General features: G+C 42.6%; 1 protein-coding gene across 6 annotated transcripts in view; it reads right to left on the reverse strand.

The window, feature by feature from the left end:
* Positions 1–17129, reverse strand: part of LOC124788188 (DNA ligase 3) — a 637556-nt gene that overhangs the window by 229724 nt on the left and 390703 nt on the right. For all 6 annotated transcript variants that reach the window (XM_047255354.1, XM_047255349.1, XM_047255352.1 and 3 more), the window contains one exon: positions 3515–3638. In XM_047255354.1, the coding sequence (XP_047111310.1) occupies positions 3515–3638 (124 nt within the window). The remainder of the gene's footprint in view (positions 1–3514; positions 3639–17129) is intronic.

Raw genomic sequence — 17129 nt, forward strand, 5'->3', positions numbered from 1 at the left:
TGGTGGGGAAGGAACCCACACACAGTCTTCAATGAAACCTCAGAGAAAGAAATCCAGTGCTGTTAAGTCTGGGTAGTGAGGTGGCCATGCAATTGGCCCTTCATGGCAAATCCACTGACCTGGAATGCAGTTATCATGGAAATCTCCAACTTTCATGAGCAAATGAGGTGGTGAACCATCTTGCTTGTAGTAAACCATCCCATCTCGATCATCTTTATTGACCTGTGGAATTAAAACGTTTTCAAGCATATCCAGATACACAATGCTAGTGACAGTTTTCACAAAGCTCTTTCCAGCTGCACACTTTCAATTTCATGTTTCACAACATTATTGTGTCAAGTCTAAACTTTAGGCCTATGTGTAAGTTCTTTAGCATATAAGGTGTGAAATTTACATTGAACAGTTATTCCAGAATTTTTTTACTGAAACCAGAACGCACAACAAGCATTCTCTACAACAGTGGAAGTAGTCAATTTGTGCACTATGCTGCCACTCCTGGTAGTGGAATGGGTTACTGATGCTCTACATGAATCAAACTTGAGGTTGTTACCTATAAAATGACACATCTACTAATTCTGTAAGCTACCTCAATAAAAACACTTGAAGACTGAGTACAAAAGTCAGTACTGTTACTACAAAATATTTTCAATGGTTCAATTTTCAGAATACACATCATAGGGATGACAAAGACTCATCAGATATGGTGTATTGTTGTTCTGACATAAAGACACAGGATTTTGTGAGTTCACGAATGATCGGTAGTTTCAGACTGCATTTTTATCAGCAAATATGCACACATTTGCTGAGCATTAACATGGAGAGAAGTTGTTGAAAAAGGAAGATGTGCAACTCATGAAGCAGTCATTTATGTCAATGGATACAAATACTACAAATATGTACAGTTTAAGAAGACAAACACCATTTGGCAAGCGTATGTCAAACAGGAATTACTTAAGAATCTAATTTTCAGCCAAGAAAACTCCATGATGGTGACTGAACAAGTGTGTGTTATGCATGTCTGGCAGAAATAACCACATCTTACTTAGGTTGTCTGGTCATTTTTCCCCAGACATTCAGTTCAGATTCTTTTAATACTGTGAACATACTGTCACTAGATGAAACTCTTGGAATGTTAAGTATTTTACCTACTTTATTTTATTGAAGCACTTGAAAAGTAACATAAATTTTCTGAAACTGGAATGTCTATTGAAATGCAAATAAATAAATAGCTGATTGTATTCAGTTAGTAATCACTGACAGTTTATCACCTCATGTTGTTTGGCCACTGCTTTGGGTAAGACAAATTAAAATAGTATCAAGCCATGCTGAATTGTGACTTCTTAATTTTGTATTATATTACAACTGAAATGATTGTATGGCATTGTTGGCTGGAAGGCCCCATGCGGGGAAGTTCGGCCGCCATATTGCAAGTCCTTTTTAGTTGACGCCACTTCAGCGACTTGCGAGTCAATGATGATGAAATGATGATGATGAACACACAACACCCAGTCATCATGAGGCAGAGAAAATCCCTGACCTCGCTGGGAATCGAACCTGGGACCCCGTGCATGGGAACCAAGACCGCTACCGCAAGACCACGAGCTGTGGACTATATTACAACTATTTTTAATTAAAGAGCATTTGTTCATTACAAAGTACTATATTACTTTGCAATTGCTCTCTTTTTTCCTATCATCTTCAGCTAAGTAAAGGAACCTTCTTAACATTAACCTCAGACCATTTATGGAAACTGCATAAAATATAAACTGGGATATCTCAATTGGAATTTGAACCTCACTCCTCTGAAGTATGAGCTCACTGTGTTATCACTGCACAACCTCACCATGTGTACTCAGGCCCAGTCATTCATTCAATAACAGTGATCACCAAAGAAAATAAGTAACATTCTGAGGATTACTGCAGAGATTTTACACTGCACTTTCACACCAATCATTGCACTCTTGGGGATTGGATCAGTAGCTATTTTCATTCCTTTACAAAACACCATTTCTGTTAGAAAGGTTTTGAGCCATGGATACCACCACCAAACACAGGAACATATGGCTCTGTCTTTTGTATTCAGTGAACTTTGGTGAGAAAAGAGGGATAGTTTGAGGGAACATTAAAAAAAGAAGTGAAAGTCACTCATATCCCAGTAACATAGGTCTCCAGCTGAGAGCTGTGAAGATGAGGGGAAGCCTTCGTTTTTCCCATTTCACAGGTATGAAAGATTGCTTTGTGGTGGATATGAATAGTTTTGGTGATATGGAATCTCCTTGTCAGACTCCTTACCCAACTGAACTGTTAATACATATTTAGTTGAAACTGAAGCAAAAACACTCTCAGACCCCAAGAATCCCAAGTAAAGTGGTTACATACATATTGTTCTGTTATAGAATTCCATTCAAAACTTGATTAAATGTCCTTCTAAAGGCAATTTGTTCCTTTTCCTGATTAAAATTCCAGTATTTTTTCCATGAACTTAGTAATAATTTTAATGTACCTCTTGTACTTATGAAGGATGAGGAAGCTGAAAGTCTTCAAGTTTTTCCCTCTCCTCCTTGTGAAGCACAACAATTACAGCATTGTTCCATGTTTGAGGATTATCTTCCTTGCCAATGAGTCCATAAATAATTTTGCATTCACTAGGAAATGTAATGGCTATAGTTTCCCACCTCTACTTTGAGTCCATCACAGTACCATTACTTTTCCTCCACCTGCAACATTGTCATCTTCTGGAGCCTTTCTTTTCTTCATACCTCAGATAGTTCAGATAGTTTTGCACTACCTGGACTTACTTCCAAAATGCCATAATTTTAATTGTTAACTTTCTTCATATCTGATTAATATTGTGAATTATAAAAACATTTAAGATATCCTTGAATGCTTCTATAATTGTCTCCATGTTGTTACTGTATCATCAGCCTTCTCATTTGGAAAAATGTGATGACTATGCACTGTAGGTTGAGTTAAGAATATTCACAACAACACAGACAAAATTTCCATCTAAGACATTAAATGGCAACTTCCCTCAAATGTGGACACATGCTAAAAGAACACTCCCGTACCCATTCATTATACTATTAGAAACATGCCTACATATTCATTCACACAAATTAAATATCTAGGAGCAACAACACAAAGTTACATGAAGTCACACACACTTACAAACTCAATTTTGAGAAAAGTTAATGAAAGGCTAATTTTTCAGAAAATTCTGTGAATATACAGCTCATCTGTAAACACTGCCAAATATACACTCTCACATTACCTACTCTTGAATAAAACTCAAATAGCTGGAATCTGTATTCAATTCAGCTGATAAGGAGCATTGGGGAAAAAAGTTAAAGCTATGCTAAGGCCAGAAATGTTAGTTCTTACAATACGAAACTCTCAACATATGTACATGCTCAGGAAATTTAAATTCACCATTAGCTTACTGTTAAAGACGTAAATCAATTCTTTGTTGATCTCCAGTAAAACCATCTGACTGCAGTCTGCAACACTATTATACCTTTTTGTCCTGTTCCAAACCAGGCACCCAGCACCACGAGATCAGCAGCATCTGCCATGGCTCCACCAAACAAGTAGTCCTTTTTTACTTTCAACCAATGACGCTTGCCAGGCTCATAAGGGCTCTGTAACCAATAAATTAAAAAGTGAAAACTGTGTAACTGCAAAGTAATTTCTTGTAAATTGGTTGAGGGCACGAAATGAAAACAAACACACAAGCTTACATTTTCGGACTGAAGTAAGGTAATCTGAAGAACTGCAGACTTTTATCTGCAATGACAGCAGACTATGGCTCCAACAGAAAGAACACACAAATGGACAGGAAATAACTAACAGATAGAAATGGATGGAAGACATGACAAAATAAATGCAAAGAGATTAACACATAAATAGTGTGGTTGTGGGTGTTGCTTTTAATAGCTCCCAGACACTTCAGACTTTGAGTGTAATTTGAGAGAAGATACCATGGCAAGCATTAGTTTGGTTTTCCAACAACAGATAAAGGACAAGTAATTCATGCAGAGAAAGGAAACAGTTGCAAAGAGAATGTCTTTCTGCTGTATCCCCTCATTTTTATAATACAGAAGCCATAGGCTAAGGCTGGTGAACATACGTAAATGAACTAACATACTTTGAAGTTACACCTTACCAGCTGGCAAGAGAAGAATAACATTAAACAATTTGAGATCATCAGCAACTGACAAGTATTACATTCCAATATCATGTCGTAAAATAGAGGAACTCCAACAATGTTACATGCTCTCTCTAAAAATGGGTGACTGAAGTAATAAAATGAGTAATACAATAATATCATGATCTTAGAAGAAATTAAATTCAGTAAAGGCTTCCTCCAAATTCTCACCTGCCTAGCTTCTTTGTCCTAACTGACTACATTGTACTGGCACTGCAGTCTGAATGAGGGCAAGGGGTTGTATCAGGTGACGGAATAAAGGAAGTGAAGACTGGCAAGGGATAAAACTGTTATTATTATAGCATCCTACATTCAAGCATTACTTGTGCCATAATGGAATTTTAAGCTCTGTTCCTTGCTTGCACAAAAGCACGAACTGAAGAAGGTCTGCCTTCCTGCAAGAAAACTTTTTAATCCCCAAACATGTTTCACAGATGTAGCATCCTCAGTGGTTTATTTATTTATTTATTTATTTATTTATTTATTTATTTGCCCTTCGACTGTCAACAGAAATCAACCACAAGTCTTAATTAATAAATCCCAACATCAATGCTGTAATTGAACTGTCTTGAGATGTACTTTGTTTTTATTTGTCTGCAAAATGCATTGTTACTATTTTTATGTTTAAAATGACATGTTTTTGTTACCACTGGTGAACTGTGAGTGTTATGTTGCTGTGGCTTAGACATACTTTTCAATCCAAACAATCGGTTATGTGTTGTTCAATGTGTCCCTTCTTAGATATTCATGGGAAAAATCTCCCGTGATGTGAGTTTCACATTTTTTATTAAATGAACCTTCACTTTGTGGTCAAAACTGGGCTGCTGCTCCTTTCCAAGTTCTAGATTTATTTTATGTATAGAGGCCACACACTAGAGATGAAAGTGATTTTTCTGGGTACCAGATAATGGATGTTCGGCCATCCTATAAGATGGGTAGTCAGGTATCTGGGAACTGAATGTTCATCCAAACACTGCCATGAAGCATGTTGTAATGGGTAGAGCTGATCAAGCTTGTGAAGATAAAGTGCTGGTGACTGGGTTGATATGGGTAAATTTGGGTGCTGTCGTTCATGAGTGAAGCAAGTAAATGACACTGACTGACTGACTGACTTTACTTTTTGATTTGTTGCAAATGTCAATCACTTTCACTTGTCATTGTTGTTGTTTGACATTATTATTGAAAGTAATTTGTTAATCGCAAGATAAATTATGAGAAATGTCATTTGAGACTATTTTTATAGAAACAGTGACAATAATAAGTCTCCTGTTTGTTTGTCATGCTGAGATCAAATTTCTAATGGCACAGAAGAGAGAAAAGTAGATTTGTGCCAAAGCCTTAGCTGAACTCTTATTTTGAATTTTTTATCACACTGATCAACAAGACGTTTGATTATTGATGTGATGATTACTATTGTTAAGTAGATACCAATTTATCAAGCAAACAGTTTAATTATATGAATATAATAGAAGGAAACATTCCACGTGGGAAAAATATATATATAAAAAAAAGATGCTGTGACTTACCAAACGAGAAAGTGCTGGTAGATAGACACAATAAAAAACACACACACAAATGTCAAGCTTTCGCAACCCAAGGTTGCTTCATCAGGAAAGAGGGAAGGAAAGGGAAAGATGAAAGGATGTGGGTTTTAAGGAAGAGGGTAAGGAGTCATTCCAATCCCGGGAGCACACACACATATCCGTCTGCACATATACAGACACAGGCAGACATGTGTAAATGTAAAGAGGTAGGGGAGAGATGTCAGTCGATGCGGAAGTACAGAGGCAAAGATGATGTTGAATGACAAGTGATGTACGAGGGGCGGCACCTTGAAATTAGGGGAGGCTGAGGACTGGTGGGTAACGGGAAGAGAGAATATATTGAAGGGCAAGTTCCCATCTCCAAAGTTCTGATAGGTTGGTGTCAGTGGGAAGTATCCAGACAACCCGGACGGTGTAACACTGTGCCAAGATGTGCTGGCCGTGCACCAAGGCATGTTAAGGCACAGGGTGATCTTCATTACCAACAATCACTGTCTGCCTGTGTCCGTTCATGCGAATGGACAGTTAGTTGCTGGTCATTCCCACATAGAAGGCTCCACAGTGCAGGCAGGTCAGTTGGTAAATCACGTGGGTGCTTTCACACGTGGCTCTGCCTTTGATCGTGTACACCTTCCGGGTTACAGGACTGGAGTAGGTGGTGGTGGGAGGGTGCATGGGACAGGTTTTACACCGGGGGGGGGGGGGGAGCAGTTACAAGGGTAGGAGCCAGAGGGAAGGGAAGGTGGTTTGGGGATTTCATAGGGATGACCAAGAGGTTATGAAGGTTAGGTGGACAGCAGAAAGACACTCTTGGTGGAGTGGGGAGGATTTCATGAGGGATGGATCTCATTTCACGGCAAGATTTGAGGAAGTTGTATCCCTGCTGGACAGCCACATTCAGAATCTGATCCAGTCCCGGAAAGTACTCTGTCAGAAGTGGGGAACTTTTGGGGTTTTCTGTGGGAGGTTCTGGGTTTGAGGGGATGCGGAAGTGGCTCTCATTATTTGCTTCTGTACCAGGTCGGGAGGGTAGTTGCGGAATGCGAAAGATGTTTTCAGGTTATTGGTGTAATGGTTCAGGGATTCAGGACTGGAGCAGATTCATTTGCCACGAAGACCTAAGCTGTAGGGAAGGGACCGTTTGATATGGAATGGGTGGCAGCTGTCATAATGGAGGTACTGTTGTTGGTGGGTTTGATGTGGACGGATGTATGAAGTTGGCCATTGGACAGATGGAGGTCAACGTCGAGGATAGTGGCATGGGATTTGGAGTATGACCAGGTGAACCTGATGGAACCAAAAGATTTGAGGTTGGAGAGGAAATTCTGGAGTAGTTCTTCACTGTGAGTCCAGATCATGAAGATGTTATCAATAAATCTGTACCAAACTTCGGGTTGGCAGGCCTGGGTAACCAAGAAGGCTTCCTCTAAGCGACCCATAAATAGGTTGGCGTACGAGGGGGCCATCCTGGTACCCATAGCAGTTCCCTTTAATTGTTGGTATGTCTGGCCTTCAAAAGTGAAGAAGTTGTGATTTAGGATGAAGCTGGCTAAGGTAATGAGGAAAGAGGTTTTAGGTAGGGTAGCAGGTGATCGGCGTGAAAGTAAGTGCTTCATCACAGAAAGGCCCTGCACGTAGGGGATATTTGTGTATGAGGAAGTGGCATTAATGGTTACAAGGATGGTTTCCGGGGGTAACAGATTGGGTAAAGATTCCAGGCATTCGAGAAAGTGGTTGGTGTCTTTGATGAAGGATGGAAGACTGCATGTAGTGGGTTGAAGGTGTTGATCTACGTAGGCAGAGATACATTCTGTGGGGGCTTGGTAACCAGCTACAATGGGGCGGCCAGGATGACTGGGTTTGTGGATTTTAGGAAGAAGGTACAACGTAGGGGTGCGGGGTGTCGGTGGGGTCAGGAGGTTGATGGAGTCAGGTGAAAGGTTTTGCAGGGGGCCTAAGGTTCTGGGGATTCCTTGAAGCTCCGCCTGGACATCGGGAATGGGGTTACCGTGGCAAACTTTGTATGTGGTGTTGTCTGAAAGCTGACGCAGTCCCTCAGCCACATACTCCCGACGATCAAGTACCACGGTCGTGGAACCCTTGTCCGCCGGAAGAATGACGATGGATCGGTCAGCCTTCAGATCACGGATAGCCTGGGCTTCAGCAGTGGTGATGTTAGGAGTAGGATTAAGGTTTTTTAAGAAGGATTGAGATGCAAGGCTGGAAGTCAGAACTTCCTGGAAGGTTTGGAGAGGGTGATTTTGAGGAAGAGGAGGTGTATCCCGCTGCGACGGAGGACGGAACTGTTCCAGGCAGGGTTCAATTTGGATAGTGTCTTGGGGAGTTGGATAATTAGGAGTAGGATTAGGATTATGTTTCTTCATGGCAAAGTGATATTTCCAGCAGAGAGTACGGGTGTAGGACAGTAAATCTTTGACAAGGGCTGTTTGGTTGAATCTGGGAGTAGGGCTGAAGGTGAGGCCTTTGGATAGGACAGAGGTTTCAGATTGGGAGAGAGGTTTGGAGGAAAGGTTAACTACTGAATTAGGGTGCTGTGGTTCCAGATTGTGTTGATTGGAATTTTGAGGTTTTGGAGGGAGTGGAGCTGGAAGTGGGAGATTGAGTAGATGGGAGAGACTGGGTCTGTGTGTAATGAGAGGAGGTTGAGGTTTGTTGGAAAGGTTGTGGAGGGTGAGTGAGTTGCCTTTCCAGATGTGGGAAACCAGGAGATTGGATAGTTTTTTGAGGTGGAGGGTGGCATGCTGTTCTAATTTGCGATTGGCCTGTAGGAGGATGCTCTGAACAGCCGGTGTGGAAGTGGGAGAGGAAAGATTGAGGACTTTGATTAGGGATAGGAGTTGACGGGTGTGTTCATTGGCCAAGTTGATGTGTAGGTGAAGGATCAGGCAGGTGAGGGCTATGGATTGTTCGGTTTGGAACTGGTATAGGGACTGATGAAAAGAAGGGTTACAGCCAGAGATGGGAACTTTAAGTGTGAGCCCTTTGGGGGTAATGCCAAGTGTCAGACAAGCCTGAGTAAATAAAATATGGGAGCATAATCTGGCTAGGGCGAAGGCATGTTTGTGGAGGGACTGTAAATAAAACTTAATGGAGACGTCGTGGGGATGTTGTGAGGCTGACGTGGTATTAGAAGGTGGAAAGTGTAACATGAAGCTAAAATGAAAATAAAAATATATGGGGAGAGATAAAGGTGAACTATAAAGCAACTGGAGTTCTGGTGTGAAAAAAGTCGAAAAAGTGTTGGTTAAAGCTGAGCTATGTTGATCCTGTGGTGAACTGAGGTTGGTAAACAACAATGTGCACCTAGGTTAAGTAGTTGTTTTGCCTCCAAAATACGTTAAAGAGTGGAGAAATTTGGGAAAATTTTGAAAAAACTGCGGGTAAATGTATTAAAAGGACTGGTTATGTGGTAGCAGATTATGAAAATGAGGCTAACAATTGTCTGATGAAGAAATAATAACGTTAAAACCTGTGGGAAGCTGCTAAAGAATGATTGGTTATGTGGGAAAAACAGGAATGGAAGTAAAGCAAAAGTTGTTAGAATTAGCCGAAATTGTTGTTAAATAGGTGAAAGGAACTGAAGCTGTGAGACAGTATTCACGAGATTACACGAGAAATGTTTGTAAACTGGGAACAGTGGATTTTAAAGCAGCGGTAGTGTTGAAAGCGGTAAAAAATTTTTTGGTTATGGTCTGGAAGTAAGTTACATATTATTGAGTATATACAGGCAGGATAAAATTGTATGGTAGCTTATGGTAAAAAGGGAAGGTGAATACAAAGTGAAACTACTTGCACAAACAAAAAGAGAAAGTAAGATGACAAAAGATTTCAAAATGCAACAGTGACAATAACAAATGTAATTGTTGGGTTCAAATTAATTATATGAATATAATAGAGGAAACATTCCATGTGGGAAAAATATATATAAAATGAAATCCCCAAACCACCTTCCCTACCCTCTGGCTCCTACCCTTGTAACCGCCACCGGTGTAAAACCTGTCCCACCACCACCTACTCCAGTCGTGTAACCTGGAAGGTGTACACAATCAAAGGCAGAGCCACGTGTGAAAGCATCCACGTGATTTACCAACTGACATGCCTACACTGTGAAGCCTTCTATGTGGGAATGACCAGCAACAAACTGTCCATTCGCATGAATGGACACAGGCAGACAGTGTTTGTTGGTAATGAGGATCACCCTGTGGCTAAACACGCCTTGGTGCATGGCCAGCACATCTTGGCACAGTGTTACACCATCCGGGTTATCTGGATACTTCCCACTGACACCAACCTGTCAGAACTCCAGAGATGGGAACTTGCCCTTCAATATATTCTCTCCTCCTGTTACCCACCAGGCCTCAACCTCCGCTGATTTCGAGGTGCCGCCCCTCGTACATCGCCTGTCATTCATCATCATCTTTGCCTCTGTACTTCTGCCTCGACTGACATCTCTGCCCAACCTCTTTGCATTTACATACGTCTGCCTGTGTCTGTATATTTGTGGATGGATATTTGTGGATGGATATGTGTGTGTGCGTGCTAGTGTATACCTGTCCTTTTTCCCCCCTAAGGTAAGTCTTTCCGTTCCCGGGATTGGAATGACTCCTTACCCTCTCCCTTAAAACCCACATCCTTTCATCTTTCCCTCTCCTTCCCTCTTTCCTGATGAAGCAACCTTGGGTTGCAAAAGTTTGAAATTTGTGTGTGTGTTTTTGATTGTGTCTATCTACCAGCACTTTCTTGTTTGGTAAGTCACAGCATCTTTGTTTTTTATATATAAACAGTTGAATTAAATTTGTTTGGGTTGTGCAAATGTATTTGTGAAATGTACCTATAAAAAACATTGAAACTAACAGAAATTATCCAATGAAATATTTTTTTGTCTAACAGGTATTTCAGCTATAAAAAAATCATTTGAAAATGAAATACTCAGATATATTCTCAGTAATTAATATAGGTACAGCTGCTGCTGTGTCTATACATCATCATTAGCCAAACCTGGAAAAAGATAATCATTAACACTGACATAAGCGACTGACTATCTGAGAACAGTTTGAAAGAAAATTGCTTGTGTGTATGAACACTGCAAAAGACAAGAAATATCGTCATTTAATAGCATAAATTATTTCACTAGACAATGAACCATTATCCTTCAAAGGGAGGAGAAGATTTACAGGACTTGCAGAAAAATCTTTACCCTGCTATAAAATACTAAACCAAACACACATTTTCCACAAAATTGTTCCTGCCATCTATGATAGAATTTTTGAAAAAAATGAAGAGAGATACTGCAGGTGTTCTCATGGTTTATGTAATGTCTGATATATGGGCCTGTTTGCATAACTGCTTCCTGAGTTTCACAGCTCATTGGTTGGCTCTTTAATTCCAGTCAGAACATAGAGTTTTGCTATGAAATGTATCCTTAGCTCTCACATTGGAGGAAGCATGGCAAGGGGCCTTAATATCATCATGGATCACCAAGATTTTGACCAAAGCAAATTACATTTACTCATTCATGAAAGTGATGCTAACATTGTGAAAGATGCTTAACTCACTGAGTTTCATCCATTCACTTGAGAGGGTTGCAACTGAATCATTGAAGGAACAGGAATGATCACTACTGATATACATCTCACAACATATTTCAGTCATTTGAGCTCTGCTGGGAGATTCAAAAGGAGTTATATTTACCAGAACATCAGCTGCTGTGAGGTATCAGAACAATGTGCAATTCCTCTTTTCTTTTAGGTAGAGCACCTGTTGGGACAAAAATGGGACACACCACTGTATATGAGTGACCAAAATGTGGTTACTAATCTAACATCTGATCAGTGATGTTTGATGGAGCAGTGCATTCAGCTCACAAAGTCCTTCAAAGAAAAACCAAAAGTAAGTTCTAGTCTCTCTTGGTCATCGAAAGTAATACCACGTATTGCATCATTAAATAAGTATTTAGGGAAGGCTGAGAGAACATGAAGAACATCTGACTTACTACACAACAGAGCCTCATTGAAAATTGAATTATAAATTCATTTTAGCTTCTCAAATAAAGATCTGAATACACTTGACTGCAACCTTTGTAGGCCCAACATCCCAGGCATACTATTTCATGGTGGTTGAAGCTGGAAGAGCTTGGCAGAAGATCCCAATGAAATTTTATGAAGAATCCTCCGTATGTAGTAGTTCAGGTCCAATGCCTGATAAAAGAAATTGGGGAGATAAGACTGAATCAGTTGTGACTTGCAAAGCTCACTACATGTTCTGGGGTAGTTTTAGCAAGGTGTCAAATGAAAATAATGACAGTGCAACATTCAAGACATACTGACTATAATTTGAAGGCAATTTGAACTGACCATAATTGCAATCCTTATATTTGGTTGTCAGTTAATGTGACACAGCATGTGAATTTGACACAGTTTGTCAGAATTTATCTTTCAGCTCCTTACAGCAATGTATACAGAGAAAGACCTTTCTGTTACGCTGACCTTATTTTTCAAGAAAGTGAAATTTCTTATTACCAAGCAGAAAAAGAGCATGTTTATTTGCCACAATTTACCTATATTTCTGTATGAGTACTAATTTATTTTTTTGTTAAAAGGAATAACAAACAGTGAATGTTAAAGTACAGAGAGGTGCCCAGTTTGACTTTGATCATTACCTCTTCAAGATCAAAATGAATTTCATCCCCCTCAGTAAGTCTATGAAAACCAGAAATAAAATTCATAAATATGACATCGCGAAACTCAAAATCAATCAAAATGTATTGGAACAATACCACCAGCAACCGACATTTGAATCTCATAAATAGATGGACATTGCCTCCAAGATCTAACAAGCAGCTAATACTGCAATCCTGACAGCTAAAAAGAGAAAGCATAGATGGTGGAATGAGGTTTGTGATGAGATGGTGGCCCAAAGAACAAATGCCTGGAAAATATGGAACCCAACCAAGAGACCTGAAGATTTTGATATATTCCATGAAGTTCGAAAACATGCAGCCAAAACTTTATGAAGGGCTAAACGATTGTTGGTTGGTTGGTTGGTTGAGGTTTAAGGGACCAAACAGCAAGGTCATCAGTCCCTTGTTTCAAATATACTCCATTCTGCTAATGGGACATCTCAGAAAAGTCAGAACAATAAAATGGAAAAAGGGAAAAATGTAAAAGGGCAGTCACGTTGTCATCGGTAAAAAAAACAAAATGAGGGAAGTCGGCAAGAGAACGAACCCAACACTATGCTGAAGCAGTATAGGCAAGACCACCTGTGACTTAAAAGGTACAACTGCTATAAAGCAGAAAGTACGTATGGGAATAAAAAGACTAACCAAGCCTTAAAAAAAGGGGGTAAAAACAGAATAAAAGGGGAAGAAAAGAGGATTCCGGTCAGGGAGGTGAATCGGGAATCTCTGAAATCTGCCTACAGTGGGAGACACCCAAACACTCACCGCCCTGCCCCAACACCAGAGAGAGCTTAAAAACCTTAAAACTGAGAATAAAAACCACTCTCCCTGAGGAAACCGAGAACCAGAGAGACCATCCGGGAATCGTCAGCCAACATCAAAGGTAAAGTTTAGGGGAGTCTGTACTTAGCATGCAGAGCCAAAAGAAGGGGGCATTCAACCAAAAGGTGGGCCACTGACTGGAAGGCTCCACAACCACATAGCGGGGGTGGCTCATCACGCAAAAGAAAACCATGGGTCAGCCTGGTATGGCCAATACGGAGACGACACAGTGTGGTCGAGTCCTTTTGGGAGAGGCGAAAGGAAGAACGCCATGGGCCTGGTGTCACCTTAATTGCACGAAGTTTATTAGACAGGGGAGTAGCCTCCCAAGAATTGGCCCATGACTGTGCGAAGTGGGATTTGATGTGAAGCCGTAAATCTGCTGCAGGAGGGGTTACAGAAAACAGGGGGTAAGTAACTGCTCCCCCAGCCAAACGATCAGCGAGCTCATTACCCGGGATACCCACATGGCCAGGGACCCAAAGGAAGTCAATGGAACAAGCAGCACGGTGAATATCAGCGAGATTGTCATGGATGGCAGAGACCAAGGGATGGCGAGAAAAACACCGGTCAATAGCAAGAAGGCCACTCATTGAGTCCATACATAACAAAACGCGGTTGTGTTGGGACTGTTTAATAAAGGTAAGAGCCTGGGAAATTGCCATCAATTCCGCAGTAAACGCCCCACATGTAGGTGACAGCAGATGACTTTCCATTCCAACAGAGGACGTGAAGGCATACCCAACATGATCAGCAGATTTAGAGCCATCAGTGCAAAAAACAACAGCATCCCAAAACTCCCATAAAATTTGGCGGAAAAAGGAACAGAACACCACCGGGGGGATGGAATCTTTCGGACCTCGGCGGAGATCCATCCGAATTCGAGGCCGAGGAACTAACCAAGGAGGGGTGGAGGGGAGGGAGCGAGGAAGACAGGACAAAGAAGGAAGCTGAAAATCACGGCAAAGAGAAGCAAGGCGCAGCCCAACCGGTAAACCCGCCCAAGGGCGGGAGTCGGGTGGGCGACGTCCATGGTCTGGGAACAGGATAGAATAGGAAGGATGAGTGGGAGAAGAACAGATAGTGAGGGCACAAGACACCAGAAGCTGGGACCGCCGAACAGAAAGGGGGGGGGGGGGGGATTCCAGCTTCAACCAGGAGACTATCAACAGGGCTAGTAGGGAAGGCACTGGTGGCCAAACGGATACCACGATGGTGGACTGGATCCAGCACGTGCAGTGTGGAAGGAGCAGCTGAACCATAAACTTGACAACCACAGTCCAAGCGAGACAGAACTAGAGCACGATAAAGACGGAGGAGGAGGGAACGGTCCACACCCCAAGAGGAGTGGGCAAGGAAGCGAAGGACATTGAGTTTACGGAAACATCCTACCTTCAGGTGTCTGATATGGGGCAGCCAAGTGAGCTTGTTGTCGAAAAGAAGACCCAGGAAACGAAACTGTGGAACCACAGGCAATCGTTGTGCAGCGAGATAGAGCTCTGGATCAGGGTGGATCATAGTACGGCGACAGAAGTGGACCACCCGCGATTTTAAAGGAGAGAATTGAAACCCGTGTGAGATGGTCCATGCAGAGGCACGCTGTATAGCCACCTGGAGCTGCCGTTCTGCAGATGCCATCGAGGAGGAACTAACCCAAATGCAGAAATCATCCACATACAGGGCAGGGGCGACCAAGGGACCGACAGAGGCCACAAGTCCATCGATAGCAATGAGGAAAATAAGGACACTCAAGACAGAACCCTGTGGGATGCCCGTCTCCTGGGTCCGTGGAGAACTAAAAGCAGTACCAACTCGAACTCTGAATGACTGATGGATCAGGAACTGGCGGATAAAAATCGGGAGTGGGCCCCGAAGACCCCACTGACGAAGGGTTAGTAAGATGTGATGGCGCCAGGCCGTGTCATAGGCCTTGCGAAGGTCAAAAAACACTGCAACCAAATGGCGGCGCTGGGAAAAAGCCTGCCGAACTGCGGATTCCAAGCGAAGTAAATGATCGATTGGAGATCGTCCCTCTCGAAAGCCACACTGGTAAGGGGACAAGAGATCCCGAGATTCGAGGACCCAATTGAGCCGACGGGCTACCATCTGTTCAAGTAACTTACAAACAACATTCGTCAAACTAATTGGCCGATAGCGGTCAACAGATAGGGGGTTCTTACCAGGCTTAAGGACACGAACCACAATGCTATCCCTCCACTGAGAAGGGAAGTCACCCTGGAGCCAGATACGGTTAAACACCCGAAGAAGATGTTGCTGTTGTGGAGCACTGAGATGTTTTTGGTTATGAATGGAATCTGGGCCAGGGGCCATATCATGAGAAGAAGTTAGAGCAGAAAGAAATTCCCATTCAGTAAAAGGTTCGTTGTAAGATTCTGACTCACAAGTGCTGAAACATCAGGTGGAAGCTTCAGCCTGCTGTTTTTGATGAAGGAAGGCAGCTGGATAGGAGCCTGACGCAGATGCCACTGCAAAATGGGTCACAAGATGTTCTGCAAAAACTAATGGGTCTGTACAAATGCCATCTGGGAGGTGAAGGCCTGGGAGGGTGGACTGCCGATGGCAACCTTGGAGAGAGCGAAGTGTAGCCCATACCCATGACAGAGGGACAGTGGAACCAAGGGAAGAAATGAATCGTTCCCAACATATCCGCTTGCTCCGTTTGATTAAATAACGGGCTTTAGAGCGAAGGCGTTTAAAGGTAGTAAGGCTGGCTACAGATGGGTGCCTCTTAAAGTGTTGCAAGGCTCGACGGCGATCATGGATGGCAATGGCAATGGCCGTACTCCACCACGGGACTTGCCGGCGACGAAATGGTCCAGATGAGCGCGGGACAGCAAGGTTAGCAGTGCGAACAATCCCATCAGACACGTCACGTAGGACGTCATCAATACAACCCAACAAAGAGGGAGAAAACTCAACCTGTGCAGTGTATAGAGGCCAATCGGCGCGGTGGAAAGACCAACGAGGTAACCTGTCCATCGGGGAGCGGGAAGGGAGCGTGATAATCAATGGGAAATGGTCACTATCACAAAGGTCGTTGTGTGGCAACCAGTGTAATGAAGGGAGGAGAGAGGGAGAAGAAAGAGAAAGATCAATGGCAGAAAAGGTACCATGACCGGCACTGAAATGAGTAGGGGAGCCATCATTAAGAAGGCACAGGTCGTGGTCTGCAATAAATTGGTCTATAAGAAGACCTCGTCTAGAGGGAAAGGCACTGCCCCACAAAGGATGATGAGCATAAAATCCCCAAGGAGGAGGAAGGGAGGAAGAAGTTGCTGAAGAAGAGTGGTTAAGGCAGCAGGTGTAAGAATCTTGTCAGGAGGAAGATAAAGATTGCAAACTGTGACTGCAGAGTCTAAGTGGACCCTAACAGCAACCGCTTCCAATGTAGTTTGGAGAGGAATCCATGTGCTAGCAATGTCTGTACGGACCAACGTACAAACGCCACCAGAAGACCGCAAGGGTCCAACCCGATTTCGACAGTAAACATGGAACCCACGGAGGGTCGGTGAGTGAGCATCAGTAAAATGAGATTCCTGGAGAACCACACAAGCTGCAGAGTAGGACGAAAGAAGGGATTTCAATTCCGGAAGGTGACGATAGTATCCATTACAATTCCATTGGAGAACCACAGAACAATGGTTTAAATGAGGGCTGAACACGCTAAATCCAGTCATACCGCCGGGTCCCCCACCCGTCACCGACAAGGAGGGGGTGATATCCATGAACGACAGGTCAGAATCCGGTTGTGAAGTCGGGGAAGGGACCTCCGGTGACACCAGAGGCTCTTTGTCCCAGGACTTATGTTTCTTCTTCTTTTCAGGCTGAGATCGAGGAG

Source organism: Schistocerca piceifrons, chromosome 3 (genome assembly GCF_021461385.2).
Source record: "Schistocerca piceifrons isolate TAMUIC-IGC-003096 chromosome 3, iqSchPice1.1, whole genome shotgun sequence".
NCBI lineage: Eukaryota > Metazoa > Arthropoda > Insecta > Orthoptera > Acrididae > Schistocerca > Schistocerca piceifrons.